Below are 20669 nucleotides of genomic sequence, written 5' to 3'. Positions count from 1 at the left end.
ATGAAATCCATCCTTCATGAAATCCTCCCCACTCCACCAAGAGTGTCTTTCCACCGTCCACCTAGCCTTTGTAACCTCTTGGTTCATCCCTATGAAATCCCCAAACCACCTTCCCTACCCTCTAGCTCCTACCCTTGTAACCTCCCCTGGTGTAAAACCTGTCCCATGCACCCTCCCACCACCACCTACTCCAGTCCTGTAACCCGGAAGGTGTACATGATCAAAGGCAGAGCCACGTGTGAAAGCACCCACGTGATTTACCAACTGACCTGCCTACACTGTGAAGCTTTCTATGTGGGAATGACCAGCAACAAACTGTCCATTCGCATGAATGGACACAGGCAGACAGTGAAAATGTCTGCTTGTGTCTGTGTATATGCGGATGGATATGTGTGTGTGTGCGAGTGTATACCTGTCCTTTTTTCCCCCTAAGGTAAGTCTTCCCGCTCCCGGGATTGGAATGACTCCTTACCCTCTCCCTTAAAACCCATATCCTTTTGTCTTTCCTTCTCCTTCCCTCTTTCCTGACGAGGCAACCGTTGGTTGCGAAAGCTAGAATTTTTTGTGTGTATGTTTGTGTTTGTTTGTGTATCTATCGACCTGCCAGCGCTTTTGTTTGGTAAGTCTCATCATCTTTCTTTTTAAGTATATTTTTCCCACGTGGAATGTTTCCCTCTATTATATATATATATATGGTTATAATAGAAGGAAACATTCCATGAAGGAAAAATATACCTAAAAACAAAGATGATGTGACTTACCAAATGAAAGTGCTGGCAGGTCGACAGACACACAAACAAACACAAACATACACACAAAATTCTAGCTTTCGCAACCAATGGTTGCCTAGTCAGGAAAGAGGGAAGGAGAGGGAAAGACGAAAGGATTTGGGTTTTAAGGGAGAGGGTAAGGAGTCATTCCAATCCCGGGAGCAGAAAGACTTACCTTAGGTGGTAAAAAGGATGGGTGTACACTCGCACACACACACATATCAATCCACACATATACAGACACAAGCAGACATCTACAGAGGCAATGAGTTTGGGCAGAGATGTCAGTCGAGGTGGAAGTGCAGAGGCAAAGATGTTGTTGAATGACAGGTGAGGTATGAGTGGCGGCAACTTGAAATTAGCGGAGATTGAGGACTGGTGGATAACGGGAAGAGAGGATATATTGAAGAGCAAGTTCCCATCTCCGGAGTTCGGATAGGTTGGTGTTAGTGGAAAGTATCCAGATAACCCGGACAGCGTAACACTGTGCCAAGATGTGCTTGCCGTGCACCAAATCATGTTTAGCCACAAGGTGATCCTCATTACCAACAAACACTGTCTGCCTGTGTTCATTCATGCGAAAGGACAGTTTGTTGCTGGTCATTCCCACATAGAAAGCTTCACAGTGTAGGCTGGTCAGTTGGTAGATCACGTGGGTGCTGTCACACGTGGCTCTGCATTTGATTGTGTACACCTTCCGGGTTACAGGACTGGAATAGGTGGTGGTGGGAGGGTGCATGGGACAGGTTTTACACCGGGGGCGGTTAAAAGGGTATGAGCCAGAGGGTAGGTAAGGTGGTTTGGGGATTTCATAGGGATGAACTAAGAGGTTACGAAGGTTAGGTGGACGGCGGAAAGACACTCTTGGTGGAGTGGGGAGGATTTCATGAAGGATGGATCTCATTTCAGGGCAGGATTTGAGGAAGTCGTACCCCTGCTGGAGAGCCACATTCAGAGTCTGATCCAGTCCCGGAAAGTATCCCGTCACCAGTGGGGCATTTTTGTGGTTCTTCTGTGGGAGGTTCTGGGTTTGAGAGGATGAGGAAACGGCTCTGATTATTTGCTTCTGTACCAGGTCGGGAGGGTAGTTGCGGGATGCGAAAGCTGTTGTCAGGTTGTTGGTGTAATGGTTCAGGGATTCCGGACTGGAGCAGATTCATTTGCCACGAAGACCTAGGCTGTAGGGAAGGGACCGTTTGATGTTGAATCGGTGGCAGCTGTCATAATGGAGGTACTGTTGCTTGTTGGTGGGTTTGATGTGGACGGACGTGTGAAGCTGGCCATTGGACAGGTGGAAGTTAACGTCAAGGTAAGTGGCATGGGATTTGGAGTAGGACCAGGTGAATCTGATGGAACCAAAGGAGTTCAGGTTGGAGAGGAACTTCTGGAGTTCTTCTTCACTGTGAGTCCAGATCATGAAGATGTCATCAATAAATATGTACCAAACTTTGGGTTGGCAGGCCTGGGTAACCAAGAAAGCTTCCTCTAAGCGACTCATGAATAGGTTGGCGTACGAAGGGGCCATCCTGGTACCCATTGCTGTTCCCTTTAATTGTTGGTATGTCTGGTCTTCAAAAGTGAAGAAGTTGTGGGTCAGGATGAAGCTGGCTAGGGTAATGAGGAAAGAGGTTTTAGGTAGGGTGGCAGGTGATCGGCGTGAAAGGAAGTGCTCCATCGCAGCGAGGCCCTGGACGTGCGGGATATTTGTGTATAAGGAAGTGGCATCAATGGTTACAAGGATGGTTTCCAGGGGTAACGGATTTGGTAAGGATTCCAGGCGTTCGAGAAAGTGGTTGGTGTCTTTGATGAAGGATGGGAGACTGCATGTAATGGGTTGAAGGTGTTGATCTACGTAGGAAGAGATACATTCTGAGGGGCTTGGTAACCAGCTACAATGGGGCGGCCGGGATGATTGGGTTTGTGAATTGTAGGAAGAAGGTAGAAGGTAGGGGTGCATGTTGTCGGTGGGGTCAGGAGGTTGATGGAGTCAGGTGAAAGGTTTTGTAGAGCCACGTGTGAAAGCACCCACGTGATCTACCAACTGACCTGCCTACACTGTGACGCATTCTATGTGGGAGTGACCAGCAACAAACTGTCCATTCGCATGAATGGACACAGGCAGACAGTGTTTGTTGGTAATGACGATCACCCTGTGGCTAAACATGTTTTGGTGCATGGCCAGCACATCTTGGCACAGTGTTAAGCCGTCCGGGTTATCTGGATACTTCCCACTAACACCAACCTATCCGAACTCCGGAGATGGGAACTTGCTCTTCAATATATCCTCTCTTCCCGTTATCCACCAGGCCTCAATCTCTGCTAATTTCAAGTTGCCGCCACTCATACCTCACCTGTCATTCAACAACATCCTTACCTCTGCACTTCCGCCTCGACTGACATCTCTGCCCAAACTCTTTGCCTCTGTAGATGTCTGCTTGTGTCTGTATATGTGTGGATGGATATGTGTGTGTGTGCGAGTGTATACCCGTCCTTTTTTCCCCCTAAGGTAAGTTTTTCTGCTCCCAGGATTGGAATGACTCCTTACCCTCTCTCTTAAAACCCAAATCCTTTCGTCTTTCCCTCTCCTTCCCTCTTTCCTGACGAGGCAATCGTTGGTTGCGAAAGCTAGAATTTTGTGTGTATGTTTGTGTGTCTATCGACGTGCCAGCACTTTCATTTGGTAAGTCACATCAGAATCCTAAAATATAATAGTGAAAATACGTTCTGTATCAAATATAAAATACACATTTATGGTTAAGTTAATGGAAATTCTGGGGTGGAAATCTGATACAAAAATGACATTAGATAACCACTTGTCAGTTGCACATAGCTACATGTAACAATCACATCTGCTTACCAGCTTCTGAGTTTTTGCTTTTCTTTTAGAAAATGTTCTTATTCATCACTTAGGCTGCAGCAACACAGTCTGATGATGTATAACTGCCAGGGCAGATAAGTGTGCAAAGGGATGCAGAATGTGAGGAGGAGGGGGTGGAAGGTGGTTATGGGGCGAGAATAGAAAAGTAATGAGACAGCATGGTCTGAAAAGGGTCTCCTAACAGTGAGTGGATCAACATTATCCTCATGACCTGTGACACAAAAGGTACCACTGTTGTGTCCAATGATGGTTATTGAATCATGCACATCTCAGGATCCAAAGTGCGTGTGTGTCTTGTGAAAGTCCTCAATTTCAGTTCCTGTTGAGAGGATAAGAGACTTCCTGTTGTTTTATAGTAATCGTTCTGATTAAATTTAGAGGAGTGATCAGAAACTTCCGTACTGTAGTAGTCTATAAATCAACAAGTGTAATGAATTTCAAGTTAGTGAGAAGTTGGATAATATCATTTGCTTGAAAATTAAATTCATTTCAATTTGAAATCAGTGTTACTTTAGATTACATTTTGTTTTTCTTTCTTAAGTATTCATATTGGGTTTTGTGTGGTGCTGATACTAGTTCTGGTAACAACAGTAGTTGAGCTCTGCTTGATGTCTTTACACATACAGCAAAGAGATCTCCACGCCATATGTGGCTTCAAGGAATACCGATGAACCAAATATCTTATGGACATTAATGTAAACTACAATGACATATTTTGTAATGGTATTCACAACATCACTTAAATGTTAGACTCATTACAAGTCAGTCACTGTATGTCAAGAGAAGATTAAAACTGTGCATTTGTCTCAAGGTGTTAGCCTGTTCCACCCTAATGAAAGGTAAGTAGTTTTCACTCCCACAGAGCTTTTTTCCAGACAGAAAGTGGCATGTGTGCCAAGTTTGCCTGAAACTGATCCAGTGGTTCTGCAGGAGAGGTGGAACATACTTGTACAAATATATACAGGGTGCCCCAGGAGGAATGTTAAGTATTCAGGGATATTATATGAACAATCATTTAAACTAAAAAGTCTAGTTAACATGGACTCTAAAATACATATCTTAAGAGCTCTGAGCACTTTTTCAAGACATGTTTCAAGACATGTTTCACATTAGCAATGATGAACAAGTGCTAATAGATCTTAAGGTATGCACTGTAGAGACCATGTTTATTAGGAGACTTTGTGCTTCAAATGATCATTCTTGTCATATCCCTGAATACTGACTGTTCCTCCTGGGACACCGTGTATTTTCTGAATGCATACTTCAATGTTTACTATTTGTGATATGGAAGAGATACAAAGGCCTCAATGTCACTCTACAAACTATAAACAGCTCTTGGGTTATTTTTGATTTAGTATTTAGTACTACTGAAGCTAAAGGGAAGATTTATGGAATGAAAATCAATACAACAAAAGTAATGGCACTGGGATGATATAAAAAGGTAACCATAACACTGAATAAAGAATTAGAAAATGAGCAAAGCTTTAAATACCTCAGAAGCAGGACAGAAGTCAAATGGAAGAGCAGCACAGAAATAAAACCAGAATGGTGAAAGAGGCATTATATAAGAAAAGGGGAATTTCCTGCAGCAATATGGACACAGATTTAACTAAAAGATTAATAAAATGTTTTGTATGGAGTGTCCTCTTGTATATTGCTGAAATGTGGACACTGAGGAAGGAAGACGAGCAAGGCTGGGGGCTTTTGAAACGTGAGCATGGTGGAGGATGGAAAATAATCTGGATTTATAAATGAAAAATGAAGAGGTACTGAGAAGAGTGAGAGTGCAAAGACAGTTACTGGATGTAATAAAAAGAAGGAAATGAAACTAGACTGGACAGTTATTAAGAATGAAGGATGGGCTGATAAAAGCAGTCTTAGAACGGTTTGTCAAAGGAAAGAGGAGGTGAGGGTGAAAGAGATTTCAGATCATGGATGATGTGATGGATGGCAGCACATACATTGGCATTAAAAAGCAAGCAATGGATAGCAAGAAATGGAGATGCAAAGTACTTGCTAATATAGCAGAAAGATTATGGTTATGACAAGTGAAACCATATTTGATGGTAATACAACACAGAATTTTCCCAAATGTCTTCCACTGATTTAAGTTCAGGAAGAGACATGAAAAACATATTTAAAGCAACAACTGAAATATGTTAAATTGCTGTCAGTTATGATATTACAGAGTCATGATTCTTACAAGTATTTGTCCTGTACATTAGCAAGATTGCCATACATACAAACAAAATTCACCAACCATGATAATCTGCTAACTAGGTCCAGTTAGAAGGATCTACCATATATACCAGTCCTATAAGAGAAGTTCATCAATGTAATTACAGTACTAACAGAATAAAGTGATCTCTGAACTTGTTTGAATATAAAACAAAATAATACAGTAGTTATCAAAATGCCTGTGCACCAATGTTATGTTTCAGATAGACAGGCAAAATAATCTTGCATACAATATGAATGGGTAGGAGGAAATCAGACTATGTAAGGATTTATAAGGAAAGTCATCATACTTCATGCTCCAGTTTCTTATAAATTCATATAAGACATTGCAACTAACATTTAATATTCTTTTCAATGACATTGTCAATAACTGGATCAATGTAGTCATCCACATCTTGAAACAGAATAGGAAATCCATATTTTATGGCCATTTCAAGTTGCTTCAGAAAATCTGCATCATTAAATGTTAGTATTTTCAGATTACTTTTTTCTTCTCTCTTCTTGATCCAAGTAAGTGCCTGCAGGAGATGAATGGTAGATGAATGTTATTTTTTATTTTCAAATTATTATAATTGTTTTTAGCACACACATTACTCATAAATGTACAAATTTCTTCAAAAATTTCATTTTATAAATACATTTTAATAATGAAACACATATTCCATTTATAGCAAATGTATTATTTGAACTGCAAGCTATATAATATTCATTGGCTTGATTATTCTCAAAATTTCAACAGCACCATTTTTACAGCTTACTACTATTGGTGTCTGATTCATCTGTTCATTCAGTATTACACCTTGCAATGTAGGTAACTGAATTAATGAAAACACTTACTGATGTGAAAAATCCAAAGATTGTATCAAAAGAGAATTCATCTTGTGCATGCCTACACTTAGAACTATCTACTGATTGGAATTACCTAATAATTTTTACTTTTATCTAGTGCTCTACAATATGTAGTTAAGTTTCAGAAATATGAGACAGATACTCCTTCATATGGTAGAAATGAGTAGGAGGAAATTGGACTATGTAAGGATATATTAGGAAAGTTATTAAGGGCCCAGTGTCAAGTGAGACAGATCAGTAGCTGTTGTTCATATGCATATTTCTGCTGCCACCTGATAAGTATTCACCAGGTGTTAAATACAAGGTGTATGTAAAGTAAGGGAACACTTTCAATTATTTATTGCACAAGAACTAAACATTGTACAGATGTCATACATATTGCCTTTTGAAGAGAAATTCTGAAACTTTTGTTTTAGAAACATTTGATATGCAAACCATGAGTGACCCAGCAGATGTCAATATGGTAATCGAATTCTTGCCATACCTGACCCAGCATGGCATCATTGACTGTGGCAGTCACTTCCTGTGTTCTCTCCCGGAGCTCTGCTACATCATGTGGTAGAGACGGTACAAACACCAGATCTTTAATGTGTCCCCACAGAAAAAAGTCACACAGAGTGGGATCTAGTGATTGGGGAGGCCACTTCATGAAACAGCTGTCCCCTTCTGTGGCACAGCACCTGCACTCACCACGTTTGCAACTAGCACTGACTATCAGCAAATTACCAAACTACACTGTGGCGGTATACATGAGGGGGGGAGGGGGGAGGGGGGGAGGGGGGAGAGGGGGGGGACTTTCAGGCTTTCTCTTCAAAATGACATATACAGGGTGTTACAAAAAGGTACGGCAAAACTTTCAGGAAACATTCCTCCCACACAAATAAAGAAAAGATGTTATGTGGACATGTATCCCGAAACGCTTAATTCCATGTTAGAGCTCATTTTATTTTCTTCCACCTATGCTCAATGAAGCACGTTATCATGATTTCATGCGGGTCTCTACCTGTGCTGCTAGAACATGTGCCTTTACAAGTACAACACAAGATGTGGTTCATGCACGATGGAGCTCCTGCACATTTCAGTCAAAGTGTTCATACGATTCTCAACAACAGATTCGGTGACCAAGGGATTGGTAGAGGCGGACCAATTCCATGGCCTCCACGCTCTCCTGACCTCAACCCTCTTGACTTTCATTTATGGGGGCATTTGAAAGCTCTTGTCTACGCAACCCCGGTACCAAATGTAGAGACTCTTCGTGCTCGTATTGTGGACGGCTGTGATACAATACGCCATTCTCCAGGGCTGCATCAGGGATTCCATGCGGTGGAGGGCGGATGCATGTATCTTTGCTAACGGAGGACATTTTGAACATTTCCTGTGACAAAGTGTTTGAAGTCACGCTGGTACATTTTGCTGCTGTGTGTTTCCATTCCATGATTAATGTGATTTGAAGAGAAGTAATAAAATGAGCTCTAACATGGAATGGAATGTTTTCAGTCACATGCCCACGTAACATATTTTCTTTCTTTGTGTGTGAGGAATGTTTCCTGAAAGTTTGGCCGTACCTTTTTGTAACACCCTGTATATGATATCTGTACAATAATTGTGCAATAAATAATTGAAAGTGTTCCCAGACTTTATGTGAACCCTGTTTTACGGAAGCAGGTCTGGCCATATCATATTAACACCATGATAGATTTTGTGAATACATTTTTGTATACGACAGTTTTGGAATTGTCATGACTTCTTGTAAAGGAACTGCCAAACAATGAAAACTCCATGTGGTGGTGGTGGTGGTGGTGGGTGGGGGAGGGGGGGGGGACTTTCAGGCTTTTTCTTCAAAATGACATATATATGATATCTGTAGAATGTTTGGTACTTGTGCAATAAATAATTGAAAATGTTACCAGAGCTTATGTAAACCCTGTTTTATGGCAGCAGGTCTGGCCATATCATATTAACACCATGATAGATTTTGTGAATACATTTTTGTATACTACAGTTTTGGAATTGTCATGACTTCTTGTAAAGGAACTGCCAAACAATGAAAACTCCAGGTGGTAATATCAACAAGGTAGGAAAAGATAGATTGATACTTACCTTGAGGAAGACACATTAAGTTGCAGGCAGATACAATAAAAAGTCATGTATATAAAGCTTTCAGCCACAGCCTTTATCAGCAAAAGAGAAGCACAGATCGTTAATACACACAAGCAAGCACACCTCATGCACACATGACAGCCAATTCCAGCAGCTCGGACCAAATGCCTATCTGCAACTTACAGTGTATTCTTTACAGTAAATAGTAATCGATCTTTTTCCACATTCTTATAAAGAAATTGTGTGTTTCCCAGATATTCTGTCTGTCAGGAGAATTTCTGCAATTTTCTGCACATGCACTGTGCAGAATCTCTCAGCAGTTGGTGTGCCAATCAAAGTCCATGATTCTTGACTTGCTGCCTGATCCAGATTCATGAATCTGCAGTCCCCCTCATGAGACAGTGGCTACATCAGCACAAGTTCAGTAAACTATGGTGTGAGAAGATTTATTGGGGAAAATAGGGAATTCAGTGTTTTATTTCAAGAACATTAAATATTTGATATCCCTGAACCTGAAATTACTGAAATTTTTTTGAAGTGAAAATACTAAATGTGTTGAATGCAATTATTATTCATATTTACTGCCAAACTAGGAATATTTTATCAGCAAGTGTCAGTTATCTGAAACTTAATAATTATGAAGTATTGTTCTGCAAATTAAATGATTAATATTGAGCACATCATCACTGAATCCTTATCATCTCTGATTTAATAATTATGAACTTTTGTTCTACGAGTGAAAATTTTGAAACAGTGACCTGTTCGCTGCTCATGATTATAAGCACAATCATGAGAAAATTACTTTGAGGCTACAAAAGACATGATGATATTTTTACACAAAAAAACAAAAAGGAGAGTTAAAGAGAGAGAGAGAGAGAGAGAGAGAGAGAGAGACAGACAGAAAGAAAGGGAGGTGTAGTAGCCACCAGAAAGATCGCGGGAGGCGCACATTGGCACGGCGCGTCATGGACAGTAGTTGCCGCAAGTAGAGTCCCGTCCACCAGAGGGCACGCGAGAATTCGGACGTGCCCTCTGCCGGCGCAACAACAACAACAACTCCGGCAGGACAGGCAGAGCGGAGTCAGTCAACATCGGGCATGCCTAGGACACAGTCCTGGTCTACGCTAAGTGAAGTGCGACGTAACGTGAACAGTGTTACTACACAATTAGCGACGAGTAGGGTCGTTCTTTCGCGTGTGGCGTCGTTGTTCCGGTTTCGCAGTTTCTCCACGGCATGGAGGATTTGGTGCGGGTTTTGGTTGCGCAGCAGACGGAGCTCATGGCCACCATGAAACAAGTGCTTCCGGCGTTGCTCTCACCGCCGTCTGCTCCGGCGCCGTTCCCTCCTCCCTTTCCCCCGTATGACGAGACGGCGGAGGATTGGGACGCATATGAACATCGCCTTCGGCAGCATTTCCAGGCGTTTCATGTTGCCGATGCGGAGGTATGTCGTGCTCTCTTCTTGTCTTGGATATCTCCCTCGCTGTATCAAGTTTTGCGGCAGCTGGCGCCGTTGCAGGAACCCTTGTCCTTGTCTTTTGACGCATTGTGTTCATTGCTGTCTTCATATTATCGCCGCCGCACGCATGTTGTGGCGGCTAGGGTCGAGTTCTATCAATGCAAGAAACAGCCCCATCAGTCTTACCGGGCGTGGGCCGCAACCCTGCACGGTCTTAGTCGCAAGTGTCATTTTGTCACGGAGCAGTCGCGGGAGTCGTATGCCCATGTTATGGTACGCGACGTCATTGTTCGTTCGGCCCCTGATAGGGAGGTCCGGCAACGGGCCCTGCAGTTAGAAGACCCTTCCCTCGAAGAAGTCCTGTCCATTGCTCAATCGTATGAAGTCTCTCACGCAGCAGGTCAACAGCTGGAAGCGTGGTGCGACGTCGCGGAGGTTCAGGGCGGCGCGGCCGCGTCCACTGTGTCCGGGGTGGACGACGTGCGAGCGGTACAATCCGGCCGTTACGGCCGCTCCCGCGCGGCGCGTAAACAGAATTCCGGCCGCCGGCCCCTGTTGCCGTCCTGTGCGTCGTGCTATATACATCACGATCGGTCAAAGTGCCCCCAGCGTTGGGCCGTTTGTCGCAAATGTCATAAAAATGGTCACATTGCTAAAGTTTGCCGCTCAGCCTCAAAGGAATCGAAGGAAGCAAGTACAGAGGACATGGACGTTGACATTCAGGAAGTTTCATCGGGCCAGGCTCCCGACGCATCGGCACGCAAAAACTCTTTATCGAGGTGTCAGTTCGGTCGCGCCGGTTACAACTGCAAGTAGATACGGGCGCGGCAGTTTCGTTGTTGAATGCCCAAACGTATTCCGACCTTGGATCGCCCCCGTTGGCGCCAGTTTACCGGCGTCTACGTGGTTATGGTAAACAGTTCATTCCCCTACTGGGTCAATTCACTACCGACGTGACTTACAAATCAGTCACTCGGCCTATTACTTTTATTGTTGTCAGTGATGCGAGCTCCGCTAACCTTTTTGGCCTGGATGCCTTTCAAGCTTTCGGTTTTTATATCGCTGACACCATACAGTTGGTCTCCGAAGACGTTTCCTATCACTCATTAGAATCTTTGATCTCAGACTTTCCAGACATTTTTGAGGAGGGCCTGGGGCGTGTTTCAGATTTTGAAGCTCACTTAACGTTGAAGGCGTCGGCTCGCCCGCGTTTTCTACGCGCGAGGCAGATCCCCTTGGCTCTCCGCCCTCAGGTAAAGGAAGAGCTAGACCGGCTGACAGCCCTAGGGGTCGTTCTTCCCATTTCTTCCAGTGAGTGGGCTTCGCCCCTCGTTATTGTCAAGAAGCCCTCTGGAAAATTACGTCTTTGTGGCGATTTTAAGGCCACCATTAATTCCCAATTGGTGGTGGACACCTATCCTTTGCCTCGTGCTGATGAATTGTTCTCCGCCGTGGCGGGAGGCCACTATTTTTCGAAAATCGATCTGTCAGAGGCTTATCATCAGATACCACTTGATGAGGACTCCAAATGGCTGGCAGTCGTCAACACCCCGTTTGGCCTTTACCAATACCAGCGGTTGGCTTTTGGAATATCCAGTGCCCCGGCGATATTCCAGCGTTATCTTGAGCATGTCACGTCGACAATCCCTCATTGTATTAATTACCTGGATGACATAATTGTCACGGGCCGCAGCACAACGGACCACTTGCACAACCTTCACACCCTCTTTCTCAAATTCAGGTCTGTGGGCTTGTGTTGCAACCTGCAGAAGTCAACCTTCTTCCAACCGTCCATTGAGTATGTGGGCTACACCATCTCTCGGCATGGCATCCAGCCACTAGGAAGTTTGGTCCAAGGTATCGTCAACCTTCCTCAGCCCACATCGCTGAAGGAGTTACAAGCTTTTTTAGGCAAGATAGCCTATTACCACCAGTTCATTCCCAGGGCTTCCACTATAGCCCACCCCCTGTACTGCCTTCTGCACAAGGGTGTTCCTTTTGATTGGTCGCTGGCATGCGAGCGAGCGTTCACCTCGTTGAAGGGCCTCCTCGCGTCAGCCCCTTGTTTGGCTACTTTTGATCCCCATAAGCCGTTAGTCCTGGCTACGGATGCTTCACAGTATGGGGTGGGGGCGGTCCTGGCCCATCGCAACGCAGATGGTTCCGAGCAACCACTGGCGTTTGCGTCGAAAACGCTTAGTCCCGCGCAGGCCCATTACTCCCAGGTGGAAAAAGAGGCTTTGGCCATTGTCTACGCTGTTACCAAGTTTCACCCTTTCTTGTATGGCACGAAGTTTCAGTTAATCACTGACCATAAGCCGTTAATATCGTTATTTGGCCCCGCCTCTCAGATTCCGGATAGGGCGGCCCACAGACTACAGCGCTGGGCCTTGTTCCTCTCTAAGTACCATTATGACATTCGTTTTCGCCCTACAGGCCAGCATGCCAACGCCGACGCTCTTTCCCGTCTTCCGGTGGGCCCGGACCCTACATTTGATCGAGAGGAGATTATGTGTTTTCATTTGGATGTGGCGTCCCGCCAGGCGGTTGATGGCTTCCCGATCACTAGTTCTCGAGTCGCCAGGGAAACAGCGGCTGACCCGGTTCTCCGGCAAGTAGTTCGCCTCATTCAGCAGGGGTGGTCGTCCCGCCCTCCGGGCCGGGCCTCGGACCCTCTTCGTAATTATTTTCTTCTACGAGACCGTCTCTCGGTCTTGGAAGGAGTTCTCCTTCTGGCTACCGATGATACAGCTCCTCGCGTGGTTGTTCCTGCAAGTTTACGACGGGAGGTCCTCAAGTTATTACATGCGGGGCACTGGGGTGTTTCCCGTACTAAAACCTTGGCTCGCAGACATGTGTACTGGCCCGGTATTGACAGAGAAATTGAGCACTTGGTGGCCGCCTGTTCCCAGTGTGCGAGCCAACAAGCATCTCCCAGGGCAGCGTTCTCTTCATGGCCGCCGGCAACCCAGGCGTGGGAACGTGTTCACATCGATTTTGCGGGGCCGTTTCTCAATGGCTTTTGGCTCATTGTCATTGATGCTTATTCCCGATTCCCATATGTGGTTCGCTGCTCCTCAACCACTTCAGACGTTGCAATCCAGGCACTAGCAAAAATCTTTTCTGTGGAAGGTCTGCCAATCACCCTGGTCTCGGACAATGGACCGCAGTTTCTTTCGCAGACCTTCCAGGATTTTTGTAGGCGCTTCGATATTCGGCACGTTTGCTCTCCCCCCTTCCATCCACAATCGAATGGGGAAGCTGAGCGCATGGTGCGCACCTTTAAGACGCAGATGAAAAAGTATGTGCACGAATTTCCTGCAGAGGAAGCATTGACGTTTTTCTTGACGGCATACCGGACCACACCAATAGGAGACCGCAGCCCCGCAGAGCTCCTCCATGGGCGTCAACCTAGGACTCTGCTGCACCTCCTCCAGCCTGGTCCTCGCCAGTCTTCCCAAAATGGAGTACCTGGCTTTCCACTGGGTATGTCAGTCTGGGCCCGTGGGTTTGGTCGCAATCCACGTTGGATACCGGCGGTGGTCCTGCACCGACATGGCCGCCGGCTCTATACCTTGCAGGTGGGGGACCGGGTGGTACGTCGTCACCAAAATCAGCTACGTCCACGTTCGGGCACCCAACCTCCGCCCTCTCGGACACCGGCTTCCCCATTGCCGGCACCTGTATTGGTTTCACAGGGGACGTTACCTCCTCTCCCCGCTGTGACTCTGCCGCACTGTGATGGTTCTCAGCCTTGGCAGCCTCCAGTGGCTCCAGCACCGGCATCGCCGTCATTCGAGCTGCCCCAGCGAGAGCTGGCCCCCCTAGCCGGCCCGGTTTCGCAGGGGGCTAGTTCCCCTGTGGTCGTCCCTTCCCCTTCGTCCCCGCCACTGGGTCTTGCCCCTCCTGAGGTGGAACAGGATCCGGAGTTCGACAGCTTGTCGCCCGTTCTGTCCCGGGCTCCGGTTGTGGGGCGACGGGGGCCTCTTCGTGTGGGTCATTTCCAGCCATATTCGAAGGTTCCGGCTCGAGGGTTGGCAGATTCCCTCGACTCCGGCCATCCCATGGATGTGGAGGTCATCGCTCCTGCCCGACGCTCCACCTTTCGACGCAGTGGATCACAGTGGCTTCACCCCCCGAAGGAGGAGGAGTGTAGTAGCCACCAGAAAGATCGCGGGAGGCGCACATTGGCACGGCGCGTCATGGACAGTAGTTGCCGCAAGTAGAGTCCCGTCCACCAGAGGGCACGCGAGAATTCGGACGTGCCCTCTGCCGGCGTAACAACAACAACAACTCCGGCAGGACAGGCAGAGTGGAGTCAGTCAACATCGGGCATGCCTAGGACACAGTCCCGGTCTACGCTAAGTGAAGTGCGACGTAACGTGAACAGTGTTACTACAGGAGGCGGGGGTTGTAAAAAAGCACGAACACCAATTTAAAGAGAAACACTGCACCTCAGTTTGTACCTCAGGACCCTCTACAATCCCTCAAAGTATGTTGGTATCATTCTTACATCTTATGTTCATAACACTATTTCATTTTTTTATATTGTGACAAAATGCTTTTTATACTTAGTTTAAAGGAACACCATAAAAATAAATATTCAGTGTAGTTCTCATTTTACAACATGATTCTCAAGTTTCAAATTAACTTTTTTAAGGCATGTGAGAACATATCTACATTCTATAAAAAAAATCTTTGCCAAGTAGTATTGTTTCCATTTCTCTTGCCTAGGCCATTGAAGTTTTATAGTATTACTCTGACTTCATGAGGCTACTCCTTCACAGCTGCCTGCATCTGATTCAATATGTGCATTCATCTAAGTTATGTATCTGTATACATTGTAGACCTTCTGAGGACAGATGAAAACTTGCTAAGTATGGAAGAAGAGTATCAAATTCCTGTCTGGCAAACCTGAAACAGATTTTCAGTGGTTTCCCTACATGAACCAGAGTGAATGCTAGGATAATTCGTTTGAAAATGATGTGATCCGCTTCTTTCCAAATCCTTGCTCTACTGTTGTAAGTGATCAATCTCTGAGGACCACAGTATTGACAAAATCTGAAACTCTTGATCTTCTTTCTTTTCGTTCACTATTTTATTTATTGTCAGACGGATTCATACTTATTTCACAAATTTCTCTGCATTTTGAAATATGACAAACTTTCTCCATTTTCTATACAATATTATTACTAATTAGATTCCCATAATCACTCTGTTCCTGCTGTGGCATTGAGACAAATGCTCATGTCAGGCTAGATATGACTTCACTGCGATAAATAGACTTCCTTTGCCTTAACAGTGAAATGGATACAGTGGACACAATATGTTAAATTATAAGTTTTTAAATTTTATAAGAATTAAAATTTCAAGTAGTCATCTGTACAGTGAAAAAATTGAAGGGTTTTCTCAAAAAAATTAGAAGAAAATTAGTAACATAATTAATACAAGTGAAACAGGACACATGTTTCTATATAAAAAAGTAAAACTATGTTATAGTAATTATTTATCGGCTTGCTATGACAAAATCCATATCATATTTTTCTGAGTAGAATTTGTGAATCAATCATATCACCAGTTATAAAGTACCTGCTGCTGGGGGTCAATACAAAGCGGAAAACGACTTGCACGTGTTGTAAGAATGCCATTCTGTACTGACAATTCATCTGGTGGAAGGCCCTCAGATGTCCATCTAGAAAACAGATTTTAAGGTTTACTTTTCACATATTTCACCATAATATACACATTTATCTGCATTTTAATTGAAACATTTTGCTGCTAGATTCCATGTAAATCTTCTGGGTTTATTCTGCATCACTATGAAAAGTGAACCAATGATATAGTAACTGTTGGAAGTGGCTTTCATAGAGAGCTGAAAGTGGCTGAAATATTGGTTTTCTTTACAGAATGATGTGGTCAAGAAACCAGAAGAATTTTATGGACTCTCACTAGAGGCAGACAACACACTGAACATAAATTTTCCTATTAAACCCGTTATTACATGAAATAGTCTATGGTGCTCTACTGAATGAAACTAGACTAATGTATTTGTATGTGTGTGATGTGGGGGCTGGAGGAGGGTGGGATTAGGTGGAGTTCAAGTAGTGAACATATGAGGGTGGTTTGAAAAGTTCTTGGAAAGGAATAGAAAAAAAGTACTCACATTACTGAAATCTTTTTTTATTTTTCAATGCAGTCTCCTTGTAGATTAATGCACTTGGTCCAATGATGTTCTTGTGCCTTGATCCCATCTCAAAAATGAGTTTCCTCCAGGCCTGCAAAGTAATTGTCAACTCCGGCTATCAGTTCTTTGTTTGAATTGGATCTTCGTCCGTCAAGAAAAATTTTCAGTTTTAGGAAGAGACGGAAGTCTGACGGAGCAATATCAGGTGAATAAGGCAGGTGTGGCAACAATTCATACTTAAGTTCATGTAATTTTTCCATTGCAAAGGCACATGTGTGTTGGCGCGCCTCAGGAGTCGTGGCACCCATCTTGCAGACAATTTTTTCATTTCTAATTCTTCAGTTAAAATGTGGTATATCCTTTCAGATGACATCTGGCAAGCATGAGAAATTTCCCACACTTTCAATCACCGATCTTCCATAAACGTTATTTGCACTTTTGCAATGATTTCTGGAGTAGTGACACATCTTGGCCAGTCACTGCGCAGATCATCATGTAAGCTCTCCCAAACAAATTTAAATTCATTTGTCCACTTGGCAACAGTTGAATATGAAGGAGCAGAGTCCCCTAGTGTATTCTGGAAATTGGCATGAATGTCTTTTGCTTTCATACCTTTTTTTACAAATACTTAATCACTGCTTGAATCTTGATTTTTTCAGTCTTTGCAAATCACTACATGGGAACAACAACATAGCCATGTCACTGCCACAGTGTTCTTCCCAGAGCACTGACATGGCACGTGTTTACAGGCGACAGTCCAATGAATATCACGTGAACAACTTGTTGTGCTAACGCTGACCTCTCGTGATAATTCCAAGAACTTCTCAAACCACCCTCATGTATAATAAACAAGCAAATATAATATTGATATGATATTGCAGTGCCTGCGTTACTCCAAATTATGATGCAAAGTTCCTTCGGACACGCATACATCTCCAAAAGGACAAGCACTGCTGTGGCTACAGCCATTATGAAATACATTAAATATGTTTGCAGTTGCAAATACGGATATCTGTCAGCTGTATAATGGAAGGATGACAACGAGAATTTGTTCTGGATCAGTACTTGAACCCACGTTTCATGCTTATAGTGAGTGGTCGTCTTACCATTTGGCTACCCAATCATGGTTCATGGCCAGACTGAAACATCTATTGTTGTCAACCTTGTATCTACAATGTGTACTCATACATCCATTATGTATGTTCCCATACAGATAGGCATTTTACTTGGAAGTCACTTGCCTATGTGGACAGATAAAGATGATATTGCAAGGCCTGTGTGATTCTGAATCATGATGCAAAGTTGAATGAGATGGTGAGGCAATCACTCTTGATAAATGGGATACATAGATTATCCAGTGCAAACAATAACAAATTAAAAAATCTCACATAAAAAACATATGAATGTCATTAATTCTCTGCATAAAGAATTCGCTTAAATTTTATAAAAATGTAAAATCTAATATCCTATCAACAATTACATCAGGCCATCTAGTTCTTGCCAGACAATATAAGAGTAGTACATATGAAGTAAGCACTATTACATGTCATGATATGTCCATCAGATTTGTTGCACATATCAGAGCTTCACATGTATTCAAGTCCCAGTTCAGCACAAACGTTGTTGCTGTAATTCTATTATACAGCTGATGGCTATCCATATTCACAACTGTGGATACATTTAATATGTTTTTCGATGGTTGTAGTTGCCACAGTACTCTTCCTCCAGACATGCATGCATATCCAAAAGTCTTTGCTTCATAATTCGGAATAACACAGGCACTGCAATATTATATTTATCAGCTGACACTGGGAAAGTGACTTCCAAGTAAAATGTCTCCCCTGTACAGGAATATACATAATGGGTGTACACATGTGGTTGATGACATATGGAAGTTAGGCCCTGGCCGCGAGATGTGCTCAGATAGTCAAGCAGGAAATCTGGGTTCAATTGCTGGTCTGTCACAAATTTTCATTGTTGTCATTCCCTTATGCAGCTGATGGTTATCCATATTTGCAACTGCAAATACATTTAATGTAGAGGTAGAACATCAGTCATCATTCTTAGGACTTTTCTCCTCTGCAGCAGCATGCTAGTTTTGTTTATTTTTGACTTTTAAGGTGGACCCTTTAAACAATTAATAAACAACGAAAATAATCATGCTTCCATTGGATCTTGAGCCATGTGAGTTTTCCTCCTACAAACTGCTGATGACAATTGAAAGATGCTTTTTCCACAAGTAACAAACATTTTGGACTATTAACTGCAATATTACTTACAGAAGGTAGTGATTTATTCTGAATATTACTTTAGAAGCTACAGCATAGCAGGCAGATGGTTCCCTGACAGTCGCAGGGAAATTCAAGTCCTCTCTTTGAGGAAGAATAAAGTAGTCAATCAGTTTTCTAAGTTTCTCAGTGAAGGAATTTATTCAAACACCTAGCATAAGCAAAAACCCTATGCAAATATTTTTGTGTCTACTGCACCAAATCGGGATGATCTAGTTACTGCAGAAAAACTCTATAAAATTATCCCAATGTTAAAACTTTAAAAAATTGGTAAACAATGGTCCATTTATCCAAACTTAATATTTAATATTCATTTCAAAAGCCTAACGAAGATTATCCAATGCAAACCATGACAAATTAAAAAATCTCGCATAAAAAGACATATAAATATCATTTATTCTCTACATAAATAAATTGCTGAAAATTTATAAAAATGTAAAATCTCATATCCTATCAACAATTACATCTGGCCGTCTAATTCTTGCCAGACAATATTAGAGTAGTATATCTGAGATAAGCACTATAACATGTCATGGTATGTCCATCAGATTTATTGCGCAATCAGAGCTTCACATGTAAGTCATTGAACTTAAACAGATTCATCACAATGGCTACAAGCTAACATCATACTACTTTAAAACCAGCAACAAGAAAAAGAAGTGGGGGTGGTATAATATGAAAAACAAAAACTGTGCCACATTAGTGGATCATGAAACACAGAAGCTAATAGTTCTAACAGTTCACAGGCCGACATCAAAATGTATCTTAAGCATTTATAAGCAGTTTTCACAGTGTTATGGAGACTTAACTGGAGATTATTTTTTGTGGAGACTTTTATGTTTATTTTCTATGGGAATGTACTTATTGATGGCACACTGAGTTGTTTTGTCCAATTTTCGATTATGTACCACCATGAAATTCCCTACATATACTGTAAACATAGTGTAACGACCACTGACAATTTATTCTCAGACAGTGGTTTAGCTGTAAATTTAACAGCAAAAGATTTATATGACCATTATAGTCAAATGTTAACAATGAAATAAACTGGCCAGTTAGGTACAATAAATATGTGGTAAGTATCAACCACAAGAAGTATCATCTTCAAGTTTGACTTGTAGATTCTTTGATCGAGGTTCTTTGTAGGTTTGTCTTGGCGCAGTTCTCTTAAGTGTCCATGCTAAGTGTGTACGTGCTACAGTTATTTAATAAAAGTGTTTTTCAATGTATATTGTGCTGATGACTGTTGTTCCTTTGCCATACAACTAAAGAGATTTACCATTCATTGGCGACCCCACACGAATTTTCACCTTTTCATCCATTATTTCAGTGACTGTGTGTTGTGTGCACACTAAGAACAATGAGCCATATGCTAGAAGACACAATGAGTTCTGCATTCTTTCATCTCTTTCCACCTGTGGACTGTGACTCTCAAGTGCAACAACTACCTCATCTCACTGTTAAAATGAAACAGGAACATTTTCTTCCTCTTGCAACACCTGTGGGCCCTCAAATCTATCCAGATTCACAATGACATGAACCAAGTGTATCATATTCAGTGTTTCGACATGCTCCTGTTGACTGGTGGCTATTTCCAGTCCGCAGCTCATGAAGCCCGGGTCACCAGGCCCATACTCAGCAAATGAATGCTGAGCACAGATTTCTTTTCTCACCAGTCCCATTCACTACTTCCACAACAGTAATGTAATCTGCCCATCTAACATCCAGAATTCTTCTGTAGTACGTCATTTCGAAAACTTATATTCTCATCTTGTCTGAACTGTTTAAAATACTTTCAAAAAAGACTTCTCAACAAATAAATCTATATTCAGTGTTAACCATTTACTCTCATTCAAAAACACTTTTCTTGCTGTTGTCAATCTACATTTTATATCCTCTCTAC

General features: G+C 43.0%; 1 protein-coding gene across 1 annotated transcript in view; it reads right to left on the bottom strand.

The window, feature by feature from the left end:
- The window catches only part of LOC126088335 (dynein axonemal heavy chain 10), a 1153099-nt gene that overhangs the window by 261594 nt on the left and 870836 nt on the right, over nucleotides 1-20669 (bottom strand). Inside the window, exons 45-46 of the mRNA XM_049906469.1 lie at nucleotides 15884-15986; nucleotides 6224-6404 (exon numbers count right to left, since the gene is read on the bottom strand). Of these exons, the coding sequence (XP_049762426.1) occupies nucleotides 6224-6404; nucleotides 15884-15986 (284 nt within the window). The remainder of the gene's footprint in view (nucleotides 1-6223; nucleotides 6405-15883; nucleotides 15987-20669) is intronic.

Source organism: Schistocerca cancellata, chromosome 6, assembly GCF_023864275.1.
Source record: "Schistocerca cancellata isolate TAMUIC-IGC-003103 chromosome 6, iqSchCanc2.1, whole genome shotgun sequence".
NCBI lineage: Eukaryota > Metazoa > Arthropoda > Insecta > Orthoptera > Acrididae > Schistocerca > Schistocerca cancellata.
The sequence above is the reverse complement of the archived record's forward strand: the minus strand, read 5'-3'. Positions and strand labels throughout refer to the sequence as shown.